The sequence below is a fragment of the Nicotiana tomentosiformis genome, chromosome 5 (assembly GCF_000390325.3).
Source record: "Nicotiana tomentosiformis chromosome 5, ASM39032v3, whole genome shotgun sequence".
NCBI lineage: Eukaryota > Viridiplantae > Streptophyta > Magnoliopsida > Solanales > Solanaceae > Nicotiana > Nicotiana tomentosiformis.
Genome location: NC_090816.1, coordinates 97,436,520 through 97,457,185, shown reverse-complemented (window position 1 = coordinate 97,457,185; position 20,666 = coordinate 97,436,520). Strand labels below are relative to the sequence as shown.

At 38.2% G+C, this 20,666-nt stretch overlaps 2 protein-coding genes across 2 annotated transcripts; both read left to right on the top strand.

The window, feature by feature from the left end:
• Nucleotides 1-2,180: 2,180 nt before the first annotated feature.
• On the top strand, nt 2,181-5,157 carry LOC138892847 (uncharacterized). The gene is made up of 6 exons (XM_070176594.1): nt 2,181-2,434; nt 2,540-2,957; nt 3,445-3,594; nt 3,806-3,974; nt 4,022-4,502; nt 4,686-5,157. Exons 1-6 carry the CDS (start codon nt 2,181-2,183, stop codon nt 5,155-5,157), a joined length of 1,944 nt encoding a protein of 647 aa, XP_070032695.1.
• A 594-nt stretch (nt 5,158-5,751) lies between these two features.
• LOC138892846 (uncharacterized mitochondrial protein AtMg00810-like) lies at nt 5,752-6,669 on the top strand. Its single transcript, XM_070176593.1, has one exon. The coding sequence runs from the start codon at nt 5,752-5,754 to the stop codon at nt 6,667-6,669; it is 918 nt and encodes a 305-aa protein (XP_070032694.1).
• Nucleotides 6,670-20,666: the final 13,997 nt, after the last annotated feature.

Here is a 20,666-nt window from a genome sequence, read left to right as displayed (position 1 = left end):
ACAAAATAAAATAGAGGGAGCAATAAATAAGAGATCGAGGCTAATATTCTCAAAATGATCGGCCGAGACGTTACAATATTGGTCCAAACTATCTATGGGATGCCAAACGCCAATGAAACTGATGGACTCATATTGATAAGGAAATATGCTATTTGAACTGCTTCACCCCAGAATAACTTAGGCAGTTTAGCCATCCTAAGCATGAATCTCACCTTCTTAATAATGGTGCGGTTCATCCTTTCGGCTATGCCATTGTGCCGTGGGGGTTCCAGGAGCTGTCTTTTCATGTTAGATTCCATGACTTGAACAATACTCTTAAAATGATCTTGAAGTGTACTCACCTCCATTGACACTTCAGAGACGATTTAGCTTTTGTCATATCTCCCTTTCCACTAGAGCATAAAACTTATGAAAAATTTGTAACACCTGATCTTTGGTTTTTAAGGTAGACACCCATAATTTTTGTGAAGAATCCTCAATAAAAGTAACAAAATATTTATTACCGCCAATCGATTCTATTTCCATTGGATCACAAACATCAGAATATATCAAATCAAATATTTTATTTCAGATGATGTTTGAAATGAGACTCTATGCTACTTAACAGAAACTCTTAAGAAAATATCAAAGTAGTTAAAGACAGAAAAGAGAGCTAATATATTAAACAAAATTCCTATGTGGATGACGGGATCATATCTACACTTCTTGGTAGTTTGAACTCCATTTCTATTTCAAAGGCTATGCATTATACCTAATCAAAGTATTATTTTGGATAGTTGAAATTGATCTTAAGAGCCTTGACTGAGCGGGTGACCATTTTCACTTAAGTTTAGACGAGAATGCACATTAAACCTTAATACTTATGAAACTTACTTAAACAGTGAGTTAAACTATGCTTCTAAGGAACTTTATTTTAATTAAATTCTATATTTAACTTTATTTTTTTCCTTTTAATCTCTATCTTTACAACATCTATGCAAGAGAAACTAAATGAACTCAATACTTGAATATTGGAACAAGTTAAAGATGGAGATAACTATTACAAATCTAACCTACATGAATCTTAACCAAAAAAAACTCTAAAGCTATTTTCTCCAAATAACTAGATTCATACATGTGTAAAGGAGGCAAGCTAATAATTCACAAATATAACTGGAAGAGCTGGACAACAATCAGAAACATGCTTTGAACTTAAAAAATTCAGATCTTTTGTAGCATTAACTAATCGAGCTTTGTATTCACGAGATAAGCTAAACTAGTATGCTCAAACAAAGAGAAGACGGTTTCGACATGGTAAAAATAAATAAATTGCAGAGGTGCTGAAAACAATAAACAAAGCTCATAACTTCATGATTTTGCATTCAAGAATATATTTAGGTATTACGTGGTAAAGAAAAGTACCTAGTTCACGACAAACTTTAACAAGGCAACAGAGAAAATTCCGAAATGTTAACAACTCATCGATCTTCTTTCAACAAGAACAACAAACCAGTAGCCGCCTTAGTGCGGAGGAACTGCAAACTGTGAAAACTAACTTTTCGAACCAAGGAAGAACTCTGAAACTTTTGTCTAAAACTTTCCTCAGCAAAGAGAGACTGTTAGGGATGTCTTTATGGGCTCTAGCTGGTCTTTTTTTTTGGTGATATTTTGTAGTGTGTTAAAAACTTCTCAAGATGTGTCTAGTGTGTAAAGATGTGCAGTAAGATGTGTATTTTTTTATGTCCCCCAAAAGTGAAAGAAAGACTCTCTTTTTATAGGAGAGGGTGTTGAGACAAAAAGGTGTAACTTGAACACTGGGGTAGTTTAGTCTATTCACATGTTACCAGGTTAATGTATTAGTTAGTTAGTTAGTTAATGATATATGTGATTGGTTTGAGGTGGTTAGAGTAGTTAGTAAAGTCTTGTATATATACAACTTCTACAAGTAATGAAAAACATAGCAATCATTTCTCGCTACTGTTGCATTCATCTTCATGCTTCTCTTCTCTTTTCTCTTCTCCCTCGTTAGTTAGAGTTTTCATCTTTTCTCAAACCTCCATTTCAGCATGGTATCAGAGCTAGAGCTCTGAATCGAAGCTCGCAAATCGATCCCCTGTCTTCTCCTTTACTTTGTCTTCTTCTCTGCAGTCTCAAACAATTGAGATCTCATTTTTCTGATTTGAAGCCCAAAGTACTCAACAATGGCGATTGATGATTTAGAACATGAAAATGCAACTGTCACAGTTGAAAATGCATCACATGCATCCTCCGATGATGAATTTGAGGAAGGTGTTACAATTGCAGTCACTCACTCTCTATACCTAGCTCCGGGCGATACAAGTGGAATTTCATTGATTTCATTCCAGCTGACTGGCACTGATAATTACTCCTTGTGGTATCGATCTATGCGTATTGCATTACTTCGCCGCAATAAACTGGGTATTGTTGATGGCAGGTAGCCAAAAGAGCGATTTCTTGAGAAGTATTGGTATCAATGGGAACGATGCAATGCAATTGTGTTGTCATGGCTGATGAACTCAGTTGTACCAGCCTTAATCAGTGGTATTGCTTATGCCACTATTGCACAGAAGGTGTGGACAAATTTACAAGAGAGGTTTGACAAAGTGAATGATACTCGTTGCTACAATTTGCACAAGGAAATTGCTACCCTAAGTCAAGGTACTTCCTCTATCTCTGTTTATTATTCAAGGCTCATGGACTTTTGGGATGAATCTGAGTCTGGTATACCCACTCCTGACTGTGATTGTGTTAAGACAAAGGAGTTTATTGTACATCTACTAAAGCAAAAGGTGTATCAGTTTCTAATGGGCTTGAATGACTCTTACTTACAAGCTCATAGTCAAATACTTATGATGAAGCCACTTCCTTCAGTGAATCAAGCATATGCCATGCTAATGAGTGATGAAAGCCAAAGAGTTATAGCTGCTTCTGCTGGTATTTTAGGAGCTTTACCTAATGTAAATACACATCTTTATGATTCAACTGCACTATATACTGCTAAACCTAGTTTTAATCCAAAATTTAGAAAGAACTACAATATTCAGTATGAGTTTTGCAAAATGAAGGGCCACAGTAAAGAAAACTACTTCAAAATAATAGGTTATCTATCAGATTATAAATTCAAAAAGAAAAGGGGGGGGGGGGGGTTATAATGCAATGGTCGAACCTGGATACAATATGCCTATGTACTCCAATCATGCGTCAAACAAGGTTTCTTAGCAAACATCAATGCCTCCTTTGCCTGCATATCGAAATCCTCAACAGACCATGACTCAAGGAGTGGAGTATTCTCAAGCCATGAATCAGGCACATGGTTATTCTATTCCACAAGCTCTAGCAGGATCCTCCTCTATACAAGCATAGGGACCTTACACAGGTTCCTCTCCACAGGCTCAAGGAAGTGCTTTTCCTTTCACTAAAGAATAGTATGATCAGATAATGCAGATTCTGAAAAATTCAACTTTCTCTGCTCAAGAAAATGGGACAGGTACTAGCACCGCTCTCTTAGCATCTACTAGTCCACAAGAATGGATTATTGATACTGGAGCAACTAATCATATGGTGTCAGATGCTATCTTGCTTAATAAGACTTTTGTAGTTGCTCCCTAAGCCTAGGACAACCATATTACCTAATGGAGATGTCACTCAAGTAACTCACACTGGTGACAGTAATATTAGAGATAAAAGCACACTTAAAGAAGTCTTTTATGTGCCTCAGTTCAAGTTTAACTTATTATCAGTCTCCAAAGTGACAAGAGATCGTAAATGATTTGCTTCCTTTTATCTTGATTTCCGTGTCTTTCAGGATCTCTTCAGTGGCAGGGTGAGGGAAATTGGTAGAGAAAGAAATGGTCTATACTTTTTGCATAGATATGGTGGCAAGAAGCTCATTGCAGTCTCTTTAGCTGCTGCTAGAATAAAGTCAAGGCAGAGTGACACTACAATTTATGTTGCCATGTGGCATAAAAGACCAGGTCATGTATCTAGTATTTTTCTTAGAAACTGTTTGTTGCCAAACTAGCTAGTATCAATGACACTATCAATAAATGTAGTATATGCCCTTGTGCAAGGCAAACCAGGCTGCCATTCCCTTCTAGCTGTATTAAGACTGTTGCTGCATTTGATCTAATACATCTTGATGTTTGGGGCCCATATAACTATGCAAATGTTGATGGCAATAAGTATTTTCCGATAGTTGTTGATGACTTTACTAGGATGACTTGGCTATTTCTACTGAAGGTCAAATCTTATGTATGTGTGGTGGTTACTCAGCTTATTGTGTTCATTCAAACTCAGTTTAACAAAGTTGTGAAAGTAGTTAGGTTAGACAATGGCTCTGCATTTGTCAACTCTAACTGTACCACATTGCTTCAGAAGTACAGTATCATTCATCAAATAACATGTGCTTATAATCCTCAGCAAAATAGAGTTGCTGAGCGAAAGCACAGGCACATCCTAGAAGTCACACGAGCTTTAAGGTCTCAGGCCAATATTCCTATCAAGTATTAGGGGCATTGTGTGCTTGCAGTAGTGTACCTCATAAATATGATGCCATCTTATGTTCTTCATGGTCTTTCCCCTTTTGAATTGTTATATGGTAGGGCACATAAACTGGGTCACTTAAGAATTCTTGGTTGCTTGTGATATACCAAGCAAGTTCATGAAACAGATAAACTTCTGCCTAGGGCTAAGCCAGCTGTTCTCATGGGGTTCTCTGATATTCAGAAGGCCTACATTATACTGGATCTCTCTTCTCATTATTTTTTTATCAACAAGGATGTATCCATCAGGGATGCTATATTTCCCTTCAAAGACATCACAACCACATCATCTCCTATTTTCTTGCCTCCTCACTTGTCCAGTTCTAGTGAAGAGCAATCTTCACTCCTTTTTGTTCCTGCTAGGCATGAGTCTACTAACTCTTCTCCTTTGCACCAGTCAACATCATATGTGATACCTTCTATACTTCCTCATCCTACTCAACACTCCACTGGTCTAAGGAGATCCTTGAGGACAAGGCAGGCTCCCATATGGATGAAGGACTTAGTGTCACAGCTTGGACACAAATCTGTTCCCTATTCCATTGCTAACTATGTGTCCTATGATAGACTTTCTCCCAAATATCAGGCCTATTTGACAGCATTCTCTGCAATCTAAGAGCCTACTTATTTTGAGTAAGTTGCTCAAGATCCTAGGTGGGTTGAAACTATGCAAGCTGAAATTGCTGCACTAGAATCCAATCACACCTGGGATGTGGTGTCCTTACCTGCAGGCAAGGTGCCTATTGATTGTAAGTAGATGTATAAGGTGAAGTACAAAGCTACAGGAGATGTGGAGAGGTTCAAAGCCAGGCTGGTGGCCAAAGAGTACAACCAATAGGAGGGCATTGAATACCAAGAAACATTTAGTCTAGTAGTTAAGATGGTTACTGTTAGAACCATCCTAGTTGTGGATGCCTTTGAACATTGGCACATTCATCAAATGGATGTGTACAATGCTTTTCTTCAAGGAGATCTATATGATGAGATATACATGACCTTACCACAGGGTTTTCAGAGTTAAGGGGAGACAAGAGCAACATGTAGACTCTTGAAATCCCTGTATGGAATTAAACATGCACCAAGACAGTGGAATGCTAAGTTGTTTAAGGCAGTTCCTAGGTTTGGCTTCATGCAAAGTCAACATGACCACTCCCTGTCCATCAAAGGGTATGGAGAACACATCATAATCATCTTGGTGTATGTTGATGACATGTTAATCACTAGGCCTAACCTGACACTAATAGCTGAGATGAAGACCAAGCTGCAGCACACATTCAAAATGAAAGATCTAGGAGATCTTAAATACTTTCTTGGCATTGAGTTTGCCAGGTCACAAAGAGGCATTCTAATGCACCAAAGGAAGTACACTCCAGAGCTGATTTATGAGCTTGTACTGGGAGCTGCAAAACCTGCAGCAACACTTATTGAAGCCAACATCAAACTGACCACTAAGGAGTATGATGAACATACTAGCAACTCTAATACAACTGATGATGAAGTGTTAACAGACATCAGCCAGTATCAAATATTATTGGGGAAACTACTCTACTTAACTGTCACAAGGCCATACATAGCGTATAGTGTTCAGACACTAAGCCAGTTTATGCAGAAACCGAAAAGACATTTGGAATCAGCTCAAAGGGTGGTTCGATATGTGAAGAACCAGCCAGGACAAGGCATATTATTGTCTAGCAAACAGAGAAACACTATCACTGCATATTGTGATGTAGACTGGGCATCCTGCCCTATCACTAGGAAGTCAGTAACAAGATTCTTCATCAAGTATGGTGATTCCCTGATATCTTGGAAGTTAAAGAAACAATGCACCATTTCTAGGAGCTCTGCAGAATTTGAGTACAAAAGCATTGCATTAATTGTAGCTGAATTGGTATGGATACTTGGTCTGTTCAAAGACATTGGAGTAGAAGTTGGCTATCCCGTGAACATCTATACTGACAGTAAAGCAGCAATTCAAATAGCTGCCAACCTAGTGTTTCATGAACTAACCAAATACATTAAAATAGAGCTTCACTTAATAAGGAAGAAGATACAGAATGGTCTGGTACAAACAGAATATGTAGCTACAAAGGAGCAGTTAACAGACATTCTAACCAAAGGTCTACCTTGAATGCAACACGAGTATTTGCTGTCCAAGCTAGGTGTACTTGATGTCTTTCTACCACCAAGCTCGAGGGAGAGCGTTGAGACAAAATATGTAACTTGAATACAGGGGTAGTTTAGTCTATTTATATGTTAGTAGATAAATGTATTAGTTAGTTAGTTATTGATACATGTGATTGGTTAGTGAGGTGATTAGAGTAGTTAGTAAAGTCTTGTATATATACAGCTTCTACAAGTAATAAAAAACAGAGCATTCATTTCTCACTACTGTTGCATTCATCTTCATGCTCCTCTTCTCTTCTCTCTTCTCCCTCGTTAGTTAGGGTTTCCATCTCTTCTCAAACCTCCATTTCATCAGAGGGCAGCCTTGAGTCCATTATGAAAATATGTCCAAACTATATTCAAAGGATAGATTTTTGGTTAAACATTTGTCCAAGAGACAATATTTTACCAAATAAGGACAGACCTTATGGAGTTTAGTATTCTCTATAGTCCTTAAACAGTAAAATCAAACAAGGAAGTACCTTACCCTCTTGAGTAACATATCTACTTTTTAGCTTTTAAACCAAACCAACACCACCCTATTTGATTCAAACTAAGCCAAGAAACAACAAGCTAGAACTCACCTAAATAAAAACTCTAATATCAATTACATAAAAACAGAAATTCAGGGGCGGAGGAACGAGATTAATATTTTTACCATTTCACAGTCCAGATGACCGAGACAGTGGTGGGATGTCAAAATGGCAACGATGTGAACTTCGAGCATAATTTTTAATTGGTGAATCATGACCGTGAATTCCAGCGAGCTTGTGTTCAGTCACGATATCACCAACGAGAAATCATGCTCCGAGTCACGAGATAGACCAAGGTACAAGATCAATGGTGGTGATTTTGGTGGTGCTCAGATAGTGGTGGTTTCAAATGGTTACCGAAGTTTGACCAAATTTTTATCGGTGGAGTTTGGTCGTGAAGCTAATAAATGTGGTTTAATATCTATCCAATGATATAAGAATTAAGAGGTAGGGATGGCCAGTGTTCTTCGAATTTGAAGAAAGAAGGGCGGCTAAGGTTTCAGTCAAACTAAATTAAAGAAGATTGGCGAGGATTTTGGGGATTTATGACTTGGATACAGGTAGAGTATGAGAAGAAGAAGAGAATAGTGCAGGTCTTTTGGTGAACAGACCACCGCTGGAGGCGGTATTGGTGTGGCGACTCGAACGGTGGTAGGTGGCGAAGGAGGGGTTTTTTGGTGGTTTGACTGGTGGATTCGGGTAGAGGTGGAGAAGAGAGGTAGTTTGGTGTATGTTTAAAGTTGTTTGGTCATCGGTGGATGGTGGAGGACGGTGGTGCCGCCATAGAGAAGGGCGACATCGGCAAATGATGAGTGAGAGAGAAGAGATGGGCTTCTTGGGTTTGGGTTTTTAGAGATATGGCAAAAAATCTGCCTCAAATGAAATCAAATCAGGGCCATTGGATTGAAGAGAAAGGAGAGCTGAGATCTTATCTTGACTTCATTTAATGAAACTACGTAGCTTCAGACAAAACTACGTCGTTTTAGCCCCATCTCTGGCCACCCACTTAACCATTTTAATTTTAACCCATTTTTCTTTATTCCTACTTATTTAACTAAATTTACGCAAATAAAATAATTAATTAAATAACTTATTTAAATTATCAATTCACTAATTGAATAATTAGTTAGTTCCTAAAATGCAATAACGAAGGAAAAAGTATTTTTTGTATTATTATGATAGAAAAATATGCAATTAAAGACACAAAAATTGAAAAAGATAATTAAGATAACAAAACACTAATGCCCTTAGGAGATTTTAAAATAGTGCCAAAATTAGATATTCATAGCTGCCCCTCTTTGCTGAAGAACATGAAGAGTTTTCGTGTAAAGAATGTGAATGTCATGGCTAATTTTTGCTCAAATATCACTCCAATGAAATCATTTTTTTTAAAAATGTGACCGAACCTTGCTTGCGAGGTTGCCTACATATCCTTGGCTGAAAAGAAATTAGGTCAGTGTAGTTCTGAAATATTTTGGTAAATGGGACTACCGGACACTGGAGTTAAGACTGTTTTTGTTGTTGTTATCGTTACTTTTGCTTGTTGTTTGCTATTACATCAATTGAAAAGAAAGAGAAAATTGCATATGTGTGCTATTTAGGAGTTACAAAATTCCTATCTATGTATCTTCTGAAGTCAAATATTGATTCTTGACTTGCTCGCTTGTGTTGACCTTAGATTGGATCTTGATGCTCTTGGAAGAAAATATCATGGCTCATTCTCAACTGCTTGCTTTCTTGATCAGAATTTGAGAGAATGAGTCTTGAGAAGGTGGGTTGCTGACACATTATCAAAGTTAACTCCAAATATCTTATGACCACAAGACTTATTTCTTCTGATGAGAACTGAAACTGCAAGTTGAGATAGTCAGCATAAGTGCTCTACGGCGAAGGCCTCCAAAGACATCAAAGATGAACAAAGCGAACAAAATTTTCTGCCCCAGTTTGGTGCTGAGAAAATTTTATGAGTTATTGGGTAAAGCTGCAGATCAACTTATTTTATTGAAAGATAAAAAGGATATGACATGAAAGGAAAATTGGATTTTGTTCCCTAAATTGGCACTATGGTGTTTGTTTCCTAAGGTCGAATGCAATAAGGTATTTGTTCCATATGCTGGAAAGAAATAGTTTTTTTATTTCCTTACAAAGAGATCAGGGTATTTAATCCCTAAAACAACACAAGGTTGTTTGTTACCTATGCTGAAAAAGGATAGGGTGTTTGTGCCCTAAAAATATCACTAAGGTGGTTTGTGTCGTAGAATCAAAATGTAATGAGGGTGTTTATTCCATGTGCTAAACACGAATAGGATGTTTGTGCCCCAAAATTACTGGTAAGATATTTGTGCCCTAGAGCAAAATGCAACGAGGGTGTCTGTTCCCTATGTTGTAAAGAAATAGGGTGTTTGTGCCATAAAAATGCCACTAAGGTATTTCGACCCTAGGGTCAAAAGGCGACAAGGGTGTTTGTACCCTATACTAAAAGGGATCAAGTGTTTTTGCCCTAAAGTCAAAATCCAACAAGGGTGATTGTGCCCTGTGCTGAGGAACGATAGGGTATTTTTGCCCTAAAATGCCACTAAGGTGTTCGTTCCCTAGGTCAAGAAGCAACGAGGGTGTTCGTGCTATATGTTGTAAATAGATAGGGTGTTTGTCCCCTAAAAATGCTACTAAGGTGTTTGTGCCTTAGGGTAAAAAAGCGGCGAGGGTGTTTGTGCCCTGTGCTGAAAAGGAATAGGGTGTTTGTGCCCTAAACCTGTAAGGTGTTTGTACCCTAGGGTCGAAGCGACGAGGGTGTTTATGCCCTATACTGAAAAGGGATAGGGCGTTTTTACCCTACAGATGACACTAAGGTATTTTTGTCCAATGGAAAAAAATGCAACGAGGGTGAAAAGAATATCACAATTATATTTGTTCATTTTCCCGATTATGTATGCCCCGCATTTATTTTTTTGCTCTTTTGGTAAACGGTGACCAATGTTTCTTTGCTGGCTTCTAACAAATAGACCAACAAACGTCTCTTTGGAATTTTCGTTTGCATGAATACTCATATTTTGTTTAACTTCAACAACTTATTGTGCATATTGCTTGCTGGATTATGTCTTCTTTGTTGTGCTAGGATAGAGCTTGCTCTGTGCAATTAGAAAGCTAGTAGCATATTTTGAAATTATTTCTCGTTTTATTTTCAAAGATCGACTCAAAATGGTAAAGCAAAAGGACATAATGACGCGATGTAAAAGTGAGAAAGAATAATATTTAACTAAAAATGCCCCTAAAGGGAAAGAAAGAAATGGCTCATTTGTTAATTTATTATAATCGCGCCTCGCAAGCGAATCCGAAATCATGACAATCGATTATTTGTAGTGCTTTTTAAAATTACTGCATTTGTTCTTGCGGAAATTAATTATTGAAATATATTAAATGGCACCATCGCGCTACGCAAGTGAATCTACAATTATGGAAAAAGGATTAACTAAAATTAAGAATTAATTAAAGTTATTGGATATGGTATGAGATTATTGAATTAATTTATTGAAAGTTAACTATCACGCTACGCAAGCGAGTCCAAGAATGAAAAAGTTAAAATGCACCTACTAGTTTCGTAGCATTAAAAATTAATTAAAAAGTGCTTAAGTCTGTTAAATTTTATTTTTATTTATTTTAACAAGAAAAATCTAAAAATCTAACTTCTCTCAATTATGTGGCACGCCTCAGCTTAGAGAATTTGGCCAATCAATTATGGAAGTAAGCTTTCGAGCCTAACTAACTTAATGAAAATATTTTTATTCATGATACTCTCTGCTTAAATTTTTAACAGAAACTCTTTAGAAAATATCAAAGTAGTTGAAGACAGAAAAGAAAGCTACTGTATTAAATAAAATTCCAACGAAGATGACGAAATCATATCTACACTTCTTGATGGTTTGAACTCCATTTCTATTTCAAAGGCTATGTATTATATCTAATCAAAGTATTATTTTGGAAAGTTGGAATTGATCTTAAGAGCCTTGACCGAGCAGGTGACCGTTTTCACTTAAGGTTAGACGAGAATGCACATTCAACCTTAATACTTATGAAACTAACTCAAACAGTGAGTTAAAATATGCTTCTAAGTATATCTTCTTATTCCTTTTAATCTCTAACTTTACAGCATCTATGCAAGAGAAACTAAATGAACTCAACACTTGAATATTGGAACGAGTTAAAGCTGGAGATAACTGTTACGTACAACTCTAACCTACATGAATCTTAACCAAAAAAAAACTCATAAGCTATTTTCTCCAAAAAGCTGGATTCATACATGTGTAAAGAAGGCAAGCTAATAATTCACAAATATAGCTGGAAGAGCTGCACAACAATCAGAAACATGCTTTGAACTTCAAAAATTCAGATCTTCTTTATCATTAAATAATCGAGCTTTGTAATCACGAGATAAGCTAAACTAGTATGCTCAAACAAAGATTTGACGATTTCAACAAGGTAAAAATAAATAAAATGCAGAGATGCTGAAAACAATAAACAAAGCTCATTACTTCATGCTTTTGCATTCAAGAACATATTTAAGTATTACATGGTAAAACAAAGTACCTAGTTGACGATAAAATTTAACACGGCAACAGAGAAAATCCCAAAATGTTAACAACTCAGCGATCTTCTTTCAACAACAGAAACCAACTAGTACCCGCCTTAGTGCGGCTGAACTCCAAACCTAGAAAACTAACTTTTCGAACCAAGGAAGAACTCTGAAACTTTTGTCTGAAATTTTCCTCAGTAAAGAGAAGCTGCCAGGGATGTCTTTTTGGGCTCTAGCTGCCCTTTTTGGTGATATTTTGTAGTTTGTTCAAAACATCTAAAGATGTGTCTAGCGTGTAAAGATGTGTAGTAAGATGTGTGTTTTTTCAAGCCCCCCTAAAGTGAAAGAAAGACCCTCCTAAAAGAATGCATGAGTCCACCAAACTGTATAGAGACCTAGTACTATACCAGTTCCCACGGAAATAACTAATGAAACAACAAGTAAATGAAATAGGAGATTTTACGTGGAAAAATCCCTGCTCAAGGGGATAAAAAATCACGATCTACACTCGTAGAATTTCAACTTCACTACTTGAGAAATATTTAGATTACAACCTATTGTAACCTAGGAATTAAACTCTTAATCCCTCACTAACTTGTAATACACCTATTACAAGCCACTTTGCAATACACCTATTACAAAGATTTCAACTCATGACTAACTCTAGTCACGACACAAACTCTAAGGGTTTATGGTTTTTGGAGGTTCCTAGTTAAAGCTTCTAAATAAGCAAAGTAAGAATTACAATGAAGAACTAATACAAAGATACAAAATCAACTAAGGACATACAAAAGACTTGTTGTAGGAAGTGGTCCGTAGTAGTGTTGTACTTTGTTCTAATGCACTTGTGACTTCAATGCTTGATTATCATATCTTGAGTGCTTGAATGATTTCACAAGTGTTCAAGTGATGTTTTCTTGTAATGTTTCTTGTTAATATCTTTTGGATGATGTAAACACTTGGTTGGTAAAAAGCCCTTCCCAATGGGAAGTGACTGTTGTACTATTTCTGCACTATAGCATGTACAATGCATGCGGTTACTTTTCAACTTGTAGAGTTGACTTCGTACTGCTGTCAGGAAAACTCAAAGGGATTAGGTCCCTGAGTTGATTCTTTTCTGTCTGAAGTCATACAACACACATTAGCTTGAGTCCATTGATAAAGATATATACCAAATGTACACCAGGTCCTTTATCTGGTTCTTAACAATAAGTTTGTTAGATCATCAAAACATAAATCTAAGATACTTTAAACTTAAAATTTGTAAACCATTTGTAGAAAACAATCAACCAGATAAAGTACCAGGAACTTCACAAGTTCCCCCTTACTCTTTGTTTCCCCTTACTCAGATGCCCCTTCTTCAATTTATCTTCCCCCTTTTGGTATCATTAAAAATACACAAGCAAGCACTCAACATAAAGAAGTCTAGCCTAACTAACTTATGCCACATGTGTGCACACAACATGATAGAAAAGAGAAGCAGAAAAAGACAAGCATTTAATAGCGAAAGAGAGTCATGTTTGGACAGTTGAAAGCGGGAGCAGTACAGGTAAAATCCATTCACATCACAAAAAAAGGCAAAAAAAACTACCACAAGTCATCAAAACAAAAGTGGACAGTTGCTTTGCGAGTAGTTTCTCTCTCAGGTTCTCCACCTGTTGCCTGAGCTCAGAAGTTTCTTTAGATAGACGAGCAACTTCTTCATTTGATGAACTGGAGGGTCTTCGTGCTACTATAGGCCGAGTAAGTTGAGTCTCAAGAATGGCGTTCCTTGCCTTCAGCTTCCTGATCTCCTTTATGGCACTATTCTGAGCGTTGATTAGCTGTGAAATTGTCGAAGTGCTTCCCATTCCTCCAACCTTTTCAATACATTCACATTCTTCCTATGTAGTTTTCGAGAAGGTTTATTTTCTGGTCCCCATCCTGGGATTTCCTAAGGGTACATCGAAGAACTTGAAGACACGCATGAGAAGAAAGCCATACGGAAGTCCATGGTTCCCATCTTTGAAAGCTTCCACCTTTTGTATATGTTCAATCATAATGGCAGGCAACTTGATAGAACAGAACTCATCTAGTTCTTCCATTAAGTATAGATCAGAACTGGAAGTAATGGACCTTCTTTCAGCACGAGGAAACGGAACCTTGTTAACCAACTCGAACAATAGTTGGTACACAGGAAGCAGATCCTTCTTGTGTACCTGTTTCCCATGCTGGAAAACTGTTTCTTTCACAATAACGCGCCTATAATTAGAGCCACAAGCACTTCTCATAGATGACAAACCTTCAGATTGAACCTTGAGAATGTCCCCCAACATAGTAGCATCCAATACCATGTCTACTCCATTCACTAAAGCACAAATGTGGTCATCTTCAATAGTGAAGAGGTCGGTATAGAAGCTTTTGACCTCATCCTAATATACTTTGGCCACATCCTCTTTGAACAGATGGACCCACTGCTGAAATTTCACCATCTCAAGAATTTGTCTCATACCCGCCATTTCAGAAATCTCTGGGTCAAAAGTGCGAACCAACAGTACCTTTTGATGTCTCAACCTTTCTTGCCATAGTGCACTTACACTTTTCACCTTTTTTTGCAGAACCGAGTTCCCCAACAATTTCCAACTTCCTTTTGGCAGACTTTCCAGTGGACTTTCCCTTACCACTTGATTTTACCAGAACATCACCATCAGACACAGATCCTTCCCCCACAATTTTCTTAGACCTGACACTACCTTTTACAAACTTTTTACTTGGTATTTCAACAACTTCCTTTGAGGGATTCTCAACAGATTGTTTCTTCTTTTGAGATCTCTCAACCAGGGAACTTGGTTCCTCTTGAGCATCCTCATCCACTTCCACTACAGGTATACTTTTGGCATACACAGTTTTTCCGTCCTTCACCAGCCTCTTCTTTTTTTTCTTGCTACTCCTTTTGTTGTTCTTCAAGGCAGACTCAAAAGCCTCCTTTTGTTGCAACCTTGTGGTAGGTCTCTTAGGAGGGGTCTTAGGAGTGACCACGGGATTCTACTCTTAAAGAGTTCACTGAGAACCATATCATCCTGTTCACCCTCATCACTATATCTCACAACAGGGGGGGGGGGATGAACTCTAAAGGTTTAGCATCAAAGTGAGGAGATGGAGAAGGATCGAAGCTGACCTGGGAAGATGATTCCTGACCTGTTTCCTCAGGGGGGAATCAAGTTCATCAGCAGGGTTCCCAGTAGCTTCTTCAGGTGCAGAAGATCCGAAGAGCACCATTGTTCCTTCTTTTCCTAAGAGCTGAGTCCCTTTCCCCTGAGACTCAGGCATGGAAGAAGTTACCTCATTCACCAGTCCCTCAGCAGCAATAGCCAACATGTATTTGATGGCACCCTCTTCTTGAGATTCCATACTAGCAGCAGTAACCAGAGGACTAGCACATTGATCAGTATCTTCCTCGGACACCCCTTTTCCTTGTTGAGTTGCACCCTTTTCTTTATCCTTGTTTTTTTATTTTGAGAGTATCAGGCAGTAGAGAAGAAATACCATCTACTTTCGGTGCTTCTGAGTCCTCAACACTTAAGAAGGGAGTATCAACAGAGGGAGTGATGAGAGAGATATGGGTGAAAGAGAATTAGGTTTAGGTGTTTCTGGGTTTGCAATGGTGGAGGAGGGGACGTTTGGTGGTGTTTCCAACATGGCGGATGAGTCAAGGGTTTTCTCTTCAGAGGTGGGTAGGCTAGCTTGCTCTTTAGCTATGGTAGATAGTTATATTGAAGATTCTGGAAGGATGGAGAGCGAGGGAGATGATCACTCAAGGTTAGGAATGAAGGGGTTTTAAGGAGGGAAAAGATACTTATGAGGGAAGAGAGAAACGAGTTATGAAACGGTGGTAAATATGTGGGAAGATGCACCGGTGCAGAGTGAAGTGAAAAGATTTGAAAGAACAGACGTGATATACAGGGTCTGAAAAAGGTGGATGACGTGGCAGTTAATTTTGTTTCTTTTGAGATATGCATGAGAAAAACACAAGACTACTAACTTGTGGTACAAGAACTAGGTTCTTGACCGGTCTTTCAGAAAAGATTTTTCAAATCTCTTTTACCGTGCATGCATTATTTCTTTAGCTTCTATAATCATCATGCGTGTCTACCTGTAACGGTATAGAGGTGAGTTAGGCTTGGCCGGAAAACACTTTAGCTAGAATTACCTGAATGTAACTTTCATAGCCATAGGAAAAGAATCAGGTTCTCAATAAGACTTGATTAACCCCAGTGCCATCCTGTTTTTTCTCAAAATGTTCCTTGATCAGAGCTTTGGTGAAGATGTCTACAATCTAGTCTTCTGTACTGCAGAACTTCATGCAAATAAGCTCATTCTCCACATTGTCTTTGAGAAAATGATGTCTCACATCAGTGTGCTTGGTTCTCTTGTGTTGGACCGGGTTATTTGCCATATTGAGTGCACTAGTGTTGTTTCATAGAAGAGGTACATAGTCAGTATATTCTCCAAAATCCTCCAATTTGTGTTTGATCCACAAGAGTTGAGCACAACAAGAAGCCGCAGCAACATATTCTACTTCAGATGTTGAGAGAGCTACAAAGTTTTGCTTCCTCGTACCCCATGAAATCAGACAAGATCCTAGGAAGTGAGCCATTCCATATGTGCTTTTCCTGTCCACCAGATAACCTACATAATCTGCATAAGCATACCCAAAAAGATTAAAATTGTCACCTGAAGGGTAATACAGAACCAAGTCCCGTGTTCCCTTAAGATATCTCAGAATCTTTTTGGCAGCCTTTAGGTGAGAATCCTTGGGGTTTGACGGGAACCTTGCACATAGCCCCACATTGAATAAAATATTTGGTCTACTGGTAGTGAGATGGAGGAGATATCCAATAATGCCTTGATATAATGTTTGATTTATAGAAGAGCCAGATTCATCCAGGTCCAGTCGAGTGGCAGTGGCAATGGGAGTGTCTATCACTTTTCATGCTTCCATATTGAACCTCTTCAAAAGCTCCTTGATGTATGTATGCTGACTGATACAAGTTCGCTTCGTGGACTGATTCACTTGAAGACCCAAGAAAAAGTTTAGCTCCCCCATCATGCTCATCTCAAACTCACTTCCCATGAGTTTTGCAAATTCCTCACAAAGTGAGTCAGCTGTTGCCCCAAAGATAATATCATCAACGTATACCTGAACAATGAGCAGGTTCCTTCATCGTTTCTTCAAAAAATAGAGTGTTGTCAATTTTTCCTCTTGTAAAGCCATTTTCTAAGATAAACTTTGAGAACCTTTCATACCAAGATCGAGGATAATGCTTCAAACCATACAGTACCTTGTCCAATTTGAACACATATTCAGGATGTTCATGACATTCAAAACCTAGAGGTTGCTTAACATAGACTTCTTCCTTGAGAAAACCATTCAGAAATGCACTTTTGACATCCATTTGAAACAGGGTGAATTCTATATGTTATGCAAAGGCAATGAGAATTCTGATGGCTTCCATACGAGCAACTGGAGCGAAGGTCTCATCATAATCAATACCTTCCTCCTGATTGTAGCCTTGAACCACTAGTCATGCCTTATTCCTTGTAGTGTTTCCATGCTCATCAAGCTTGTTTATGAACACCTACCTGGTCCTTATGATGGTTCTATCTAAGGGTCTAGGTACCAGGTGCCATACTTTGTTCCTTTCAAATTAATGCAATTCTTCTTGCATAGCTGTGATCCAGTCTGCATCCTTCATGGCTTCCTTAATATTTTTGTGTTCTATTTGGGAAAGGAAGACTGAGAAGGCAAGTGAATTTCTAGCTTTTGATCTAGTTTGGACTCCAGTATCAAGAGGGGTTATTATATTATTGAGAGGATGAGAGCTTTTGTGTTTCCAATTTGGAACCTGAATCTCATTAGTGGAGGTACTAGGTAATCCTAAGTGGTTCCCTTGAATTCCTATTTCTGCTGCCTGTGGGGTACTTTGAACTACATCAGCTACTCTTTCTTCAGCTTCAGTGGTTGTGATGTGTGTACTTGGTTCCTCTTTAGTTGGAGAGGAAGAGGTTGCATTGTCTTCATTTGTCTCCTTTAATTGACTCATCATATCTACCTTTCTATTTGCCATGTCAGTGATCTCTCCTGGAACCAGCAGTGGCTCACTATCTTGATCATCCTTGCTGCTCTTCTCACCAGATGAAAGTGTCTCGTTGAAGATTACATGAACATTTTCTTCCACACACTGAGTCCTTTTATTGTAAACCTTGTAAGCTTGCTTTGAGAGGAATACCCCAGAAAATTCCTTCATCACTTTTGGCGTCAAATTTTCCAATCTGATCCTTTCCATTGTTGAGAACATATCATTTGCACCCAAACGTTCTTAGGTGAGTCAGCTTGGGCTTCCTTCCATTGAGTAGTTCATAGGGAGTTTTTTTCAGGAGGGATCTGATTATGCACCCGTTCACCAAGTAGCAGGCTGTATTTATGGCTTCTGCCCAAAAGTTTTAAGTTATCCCACTATCAATAAGCATTGTTCTAGCCATATCTTCAAGGGTTCTGTTCTTCCTTTCTACAACTCCATTTTGCTGTGGAGTTATTTGAGCTGACAAGTAGTGGGTGATGCCATTTTCACTGCAGAATTCATCAAACTTGACATTGTCAATTTCTGTTCCATGATTGGATCTGATGCAAGCCACTTTTGATTCCATCTTCACTTGGATTTTCTTGACAAAGGCTACAAACACTTCGAAGGTCTCATCCTTGGTTTTGAGAAACAGTGTCCAAGTGAATCTTGAGTAGTCATCTACTATTACAAAAATATATCTTTTTCTTCCTCTGCTTGGCACTCTTATAGGGCCACATAGATCCATATGAAAGAGTTCAAGTGACTTTGATGTGCTGACATCTTTCTTTGGCTTGAATGAGGATTTCACATGCTTTCCTCTAGCACATGCATCACACACTCTGTGCTCCTTGAATTTTGAGTTTGGCAATCCACGAACCAGGTCCTTCTATATCAGCTTGTTCATAAGAGAGAATCTTGCATGTCCCAGCCTTCTATGTCATAACTCTGCATCATCATCAACTGCTTTCAAGCAACTCATATCACCACTTTGTAGGGACTCGAAATCAGCAACATATATGTTCTTGTATCTTTTGTCCACTAGTACCACTTCACCAATTACCAGATTAGTAACTGTGCACACCTTTGACAAGAACTCCACCTTGTTTCCTTTATCACAGATTTGAGAAACACTCAACAGACTATACTTCAGACCATTTACATAAAACACGTTCTCAATTGAGTGTGAGAGAGACTTTTCAACTTTTCCAACACAAAGAATGTACCCCTTTTTCCCCATTTCCAAATGATACACTCCCTCCTTGCAGGGCTTTTAGTGAAAAGAAGTCCATGGTATTCCCAGTAATATGCTTAGAGAATCCACTGTCCATAATCCAATGTTGACTGCTTCTTTTCACTGTTCCCTGCACAGATAAATCAAGGGTTAGATTTAGGAACCCAAACAAGTTTGGGTCCCTTGTAATGAGAAAAGGGATGAATGAGAGCTCTTCTAGTCCATACAGGAAATATGCATTTTTTTGTGAGTGGCACCTAGTCCTCTTCCAGTAGTTACTTTTTCAACAGAAACTTTGTTTTTCTGAACAGACTGGACTCTAGCCTGGTAATTTTCCTTGAAATGCCCATTGTTCCCACAGTGGGTACAAAGCCAGTTATCAGGTACAATGACATACTTGCTATGAGGGTTATAAGGGACTTTCTCTCTTTGGAACCCCATTCCCTGCATGTTTCCACCGTTATTAAAGTACATGGCAGTAATAGCATCAGAGGACCAGGTCGACTTAAGAGATTTCTCAAGATCATTTTTTACTTTCTCCAATTCTGCTTGAAGCTGCCTATTTTTCTCAAGCTCAGCACACAGACTAGTTGTCACATTATTCAGCTCATTTTCAAGTTTAATATGTGCCACACTAGCTACTTCCTTCCCCTTTTCAGAATTTCGAGGCCTACATTCTACTTTAATCCCCTAAATTGTTTCCTCTAGGTCTACGATTACCACTAAGAGATCATCTCTTTATTGCTCAGTAATGGAAACTTTCTTCACCAAGGCATTCTTTTATTTACTAAAGTTCTCTGTGGTTTCTTTCAAGTCAACTACAACTACAATTAAATCATCTCTTTCATGTTCTACACTAGCAATTTTTTCTGTTAGAACCTCATTTTCATTTTTCAGATTTTCTATAGTTTCCTTCAGGTCAACTACACAAACCACCAAGTCATCTCTAGTCTGCTCAGCATCTCCTAACTCTATAGTCAAGGCATCCTTATCACTCTCAAGACTATGATATGCATCAATCAAAATATTTGCTAATGACATGAGTTTCTTGGAAGAGTTGGATTTCAGATTCCTCTGAACATCCCTAAAGTTTACCTCATCATTATCATCATCTTCATCATCGTAATAATGAGCCATCAAAGCAAATATTGAGTCATATTTATTTGCTTCATTTTCAACTGCCATCATGGAGCTATCACCTGCATCAGTTTCTTTTTCTGATTCACCGGAGGAGTCTCCCCATGCTGCAAGAGCTTGCTTCACAATATTGTCAGCTGCATTTTTTCTTTTGAAGCGTTTGTCAGGAACCGGGTTCCTCTTGGCTACTTTATCAGAGTTGTGCTTGAAATATTCTTGCTTCAGAAAATGACAGTCCTTGATGAAATGCCCTGGCTTTCCACACTTATGACATAGGTCATTATTCTTTAGTTTGTTGGAACTCCCTCTCTTTGGTATACCTCCATTTCTTCAAACCATTTTCTGAAACTTTCTGGTGAGGTAAGCCATGTCACTATCCTCCTCACT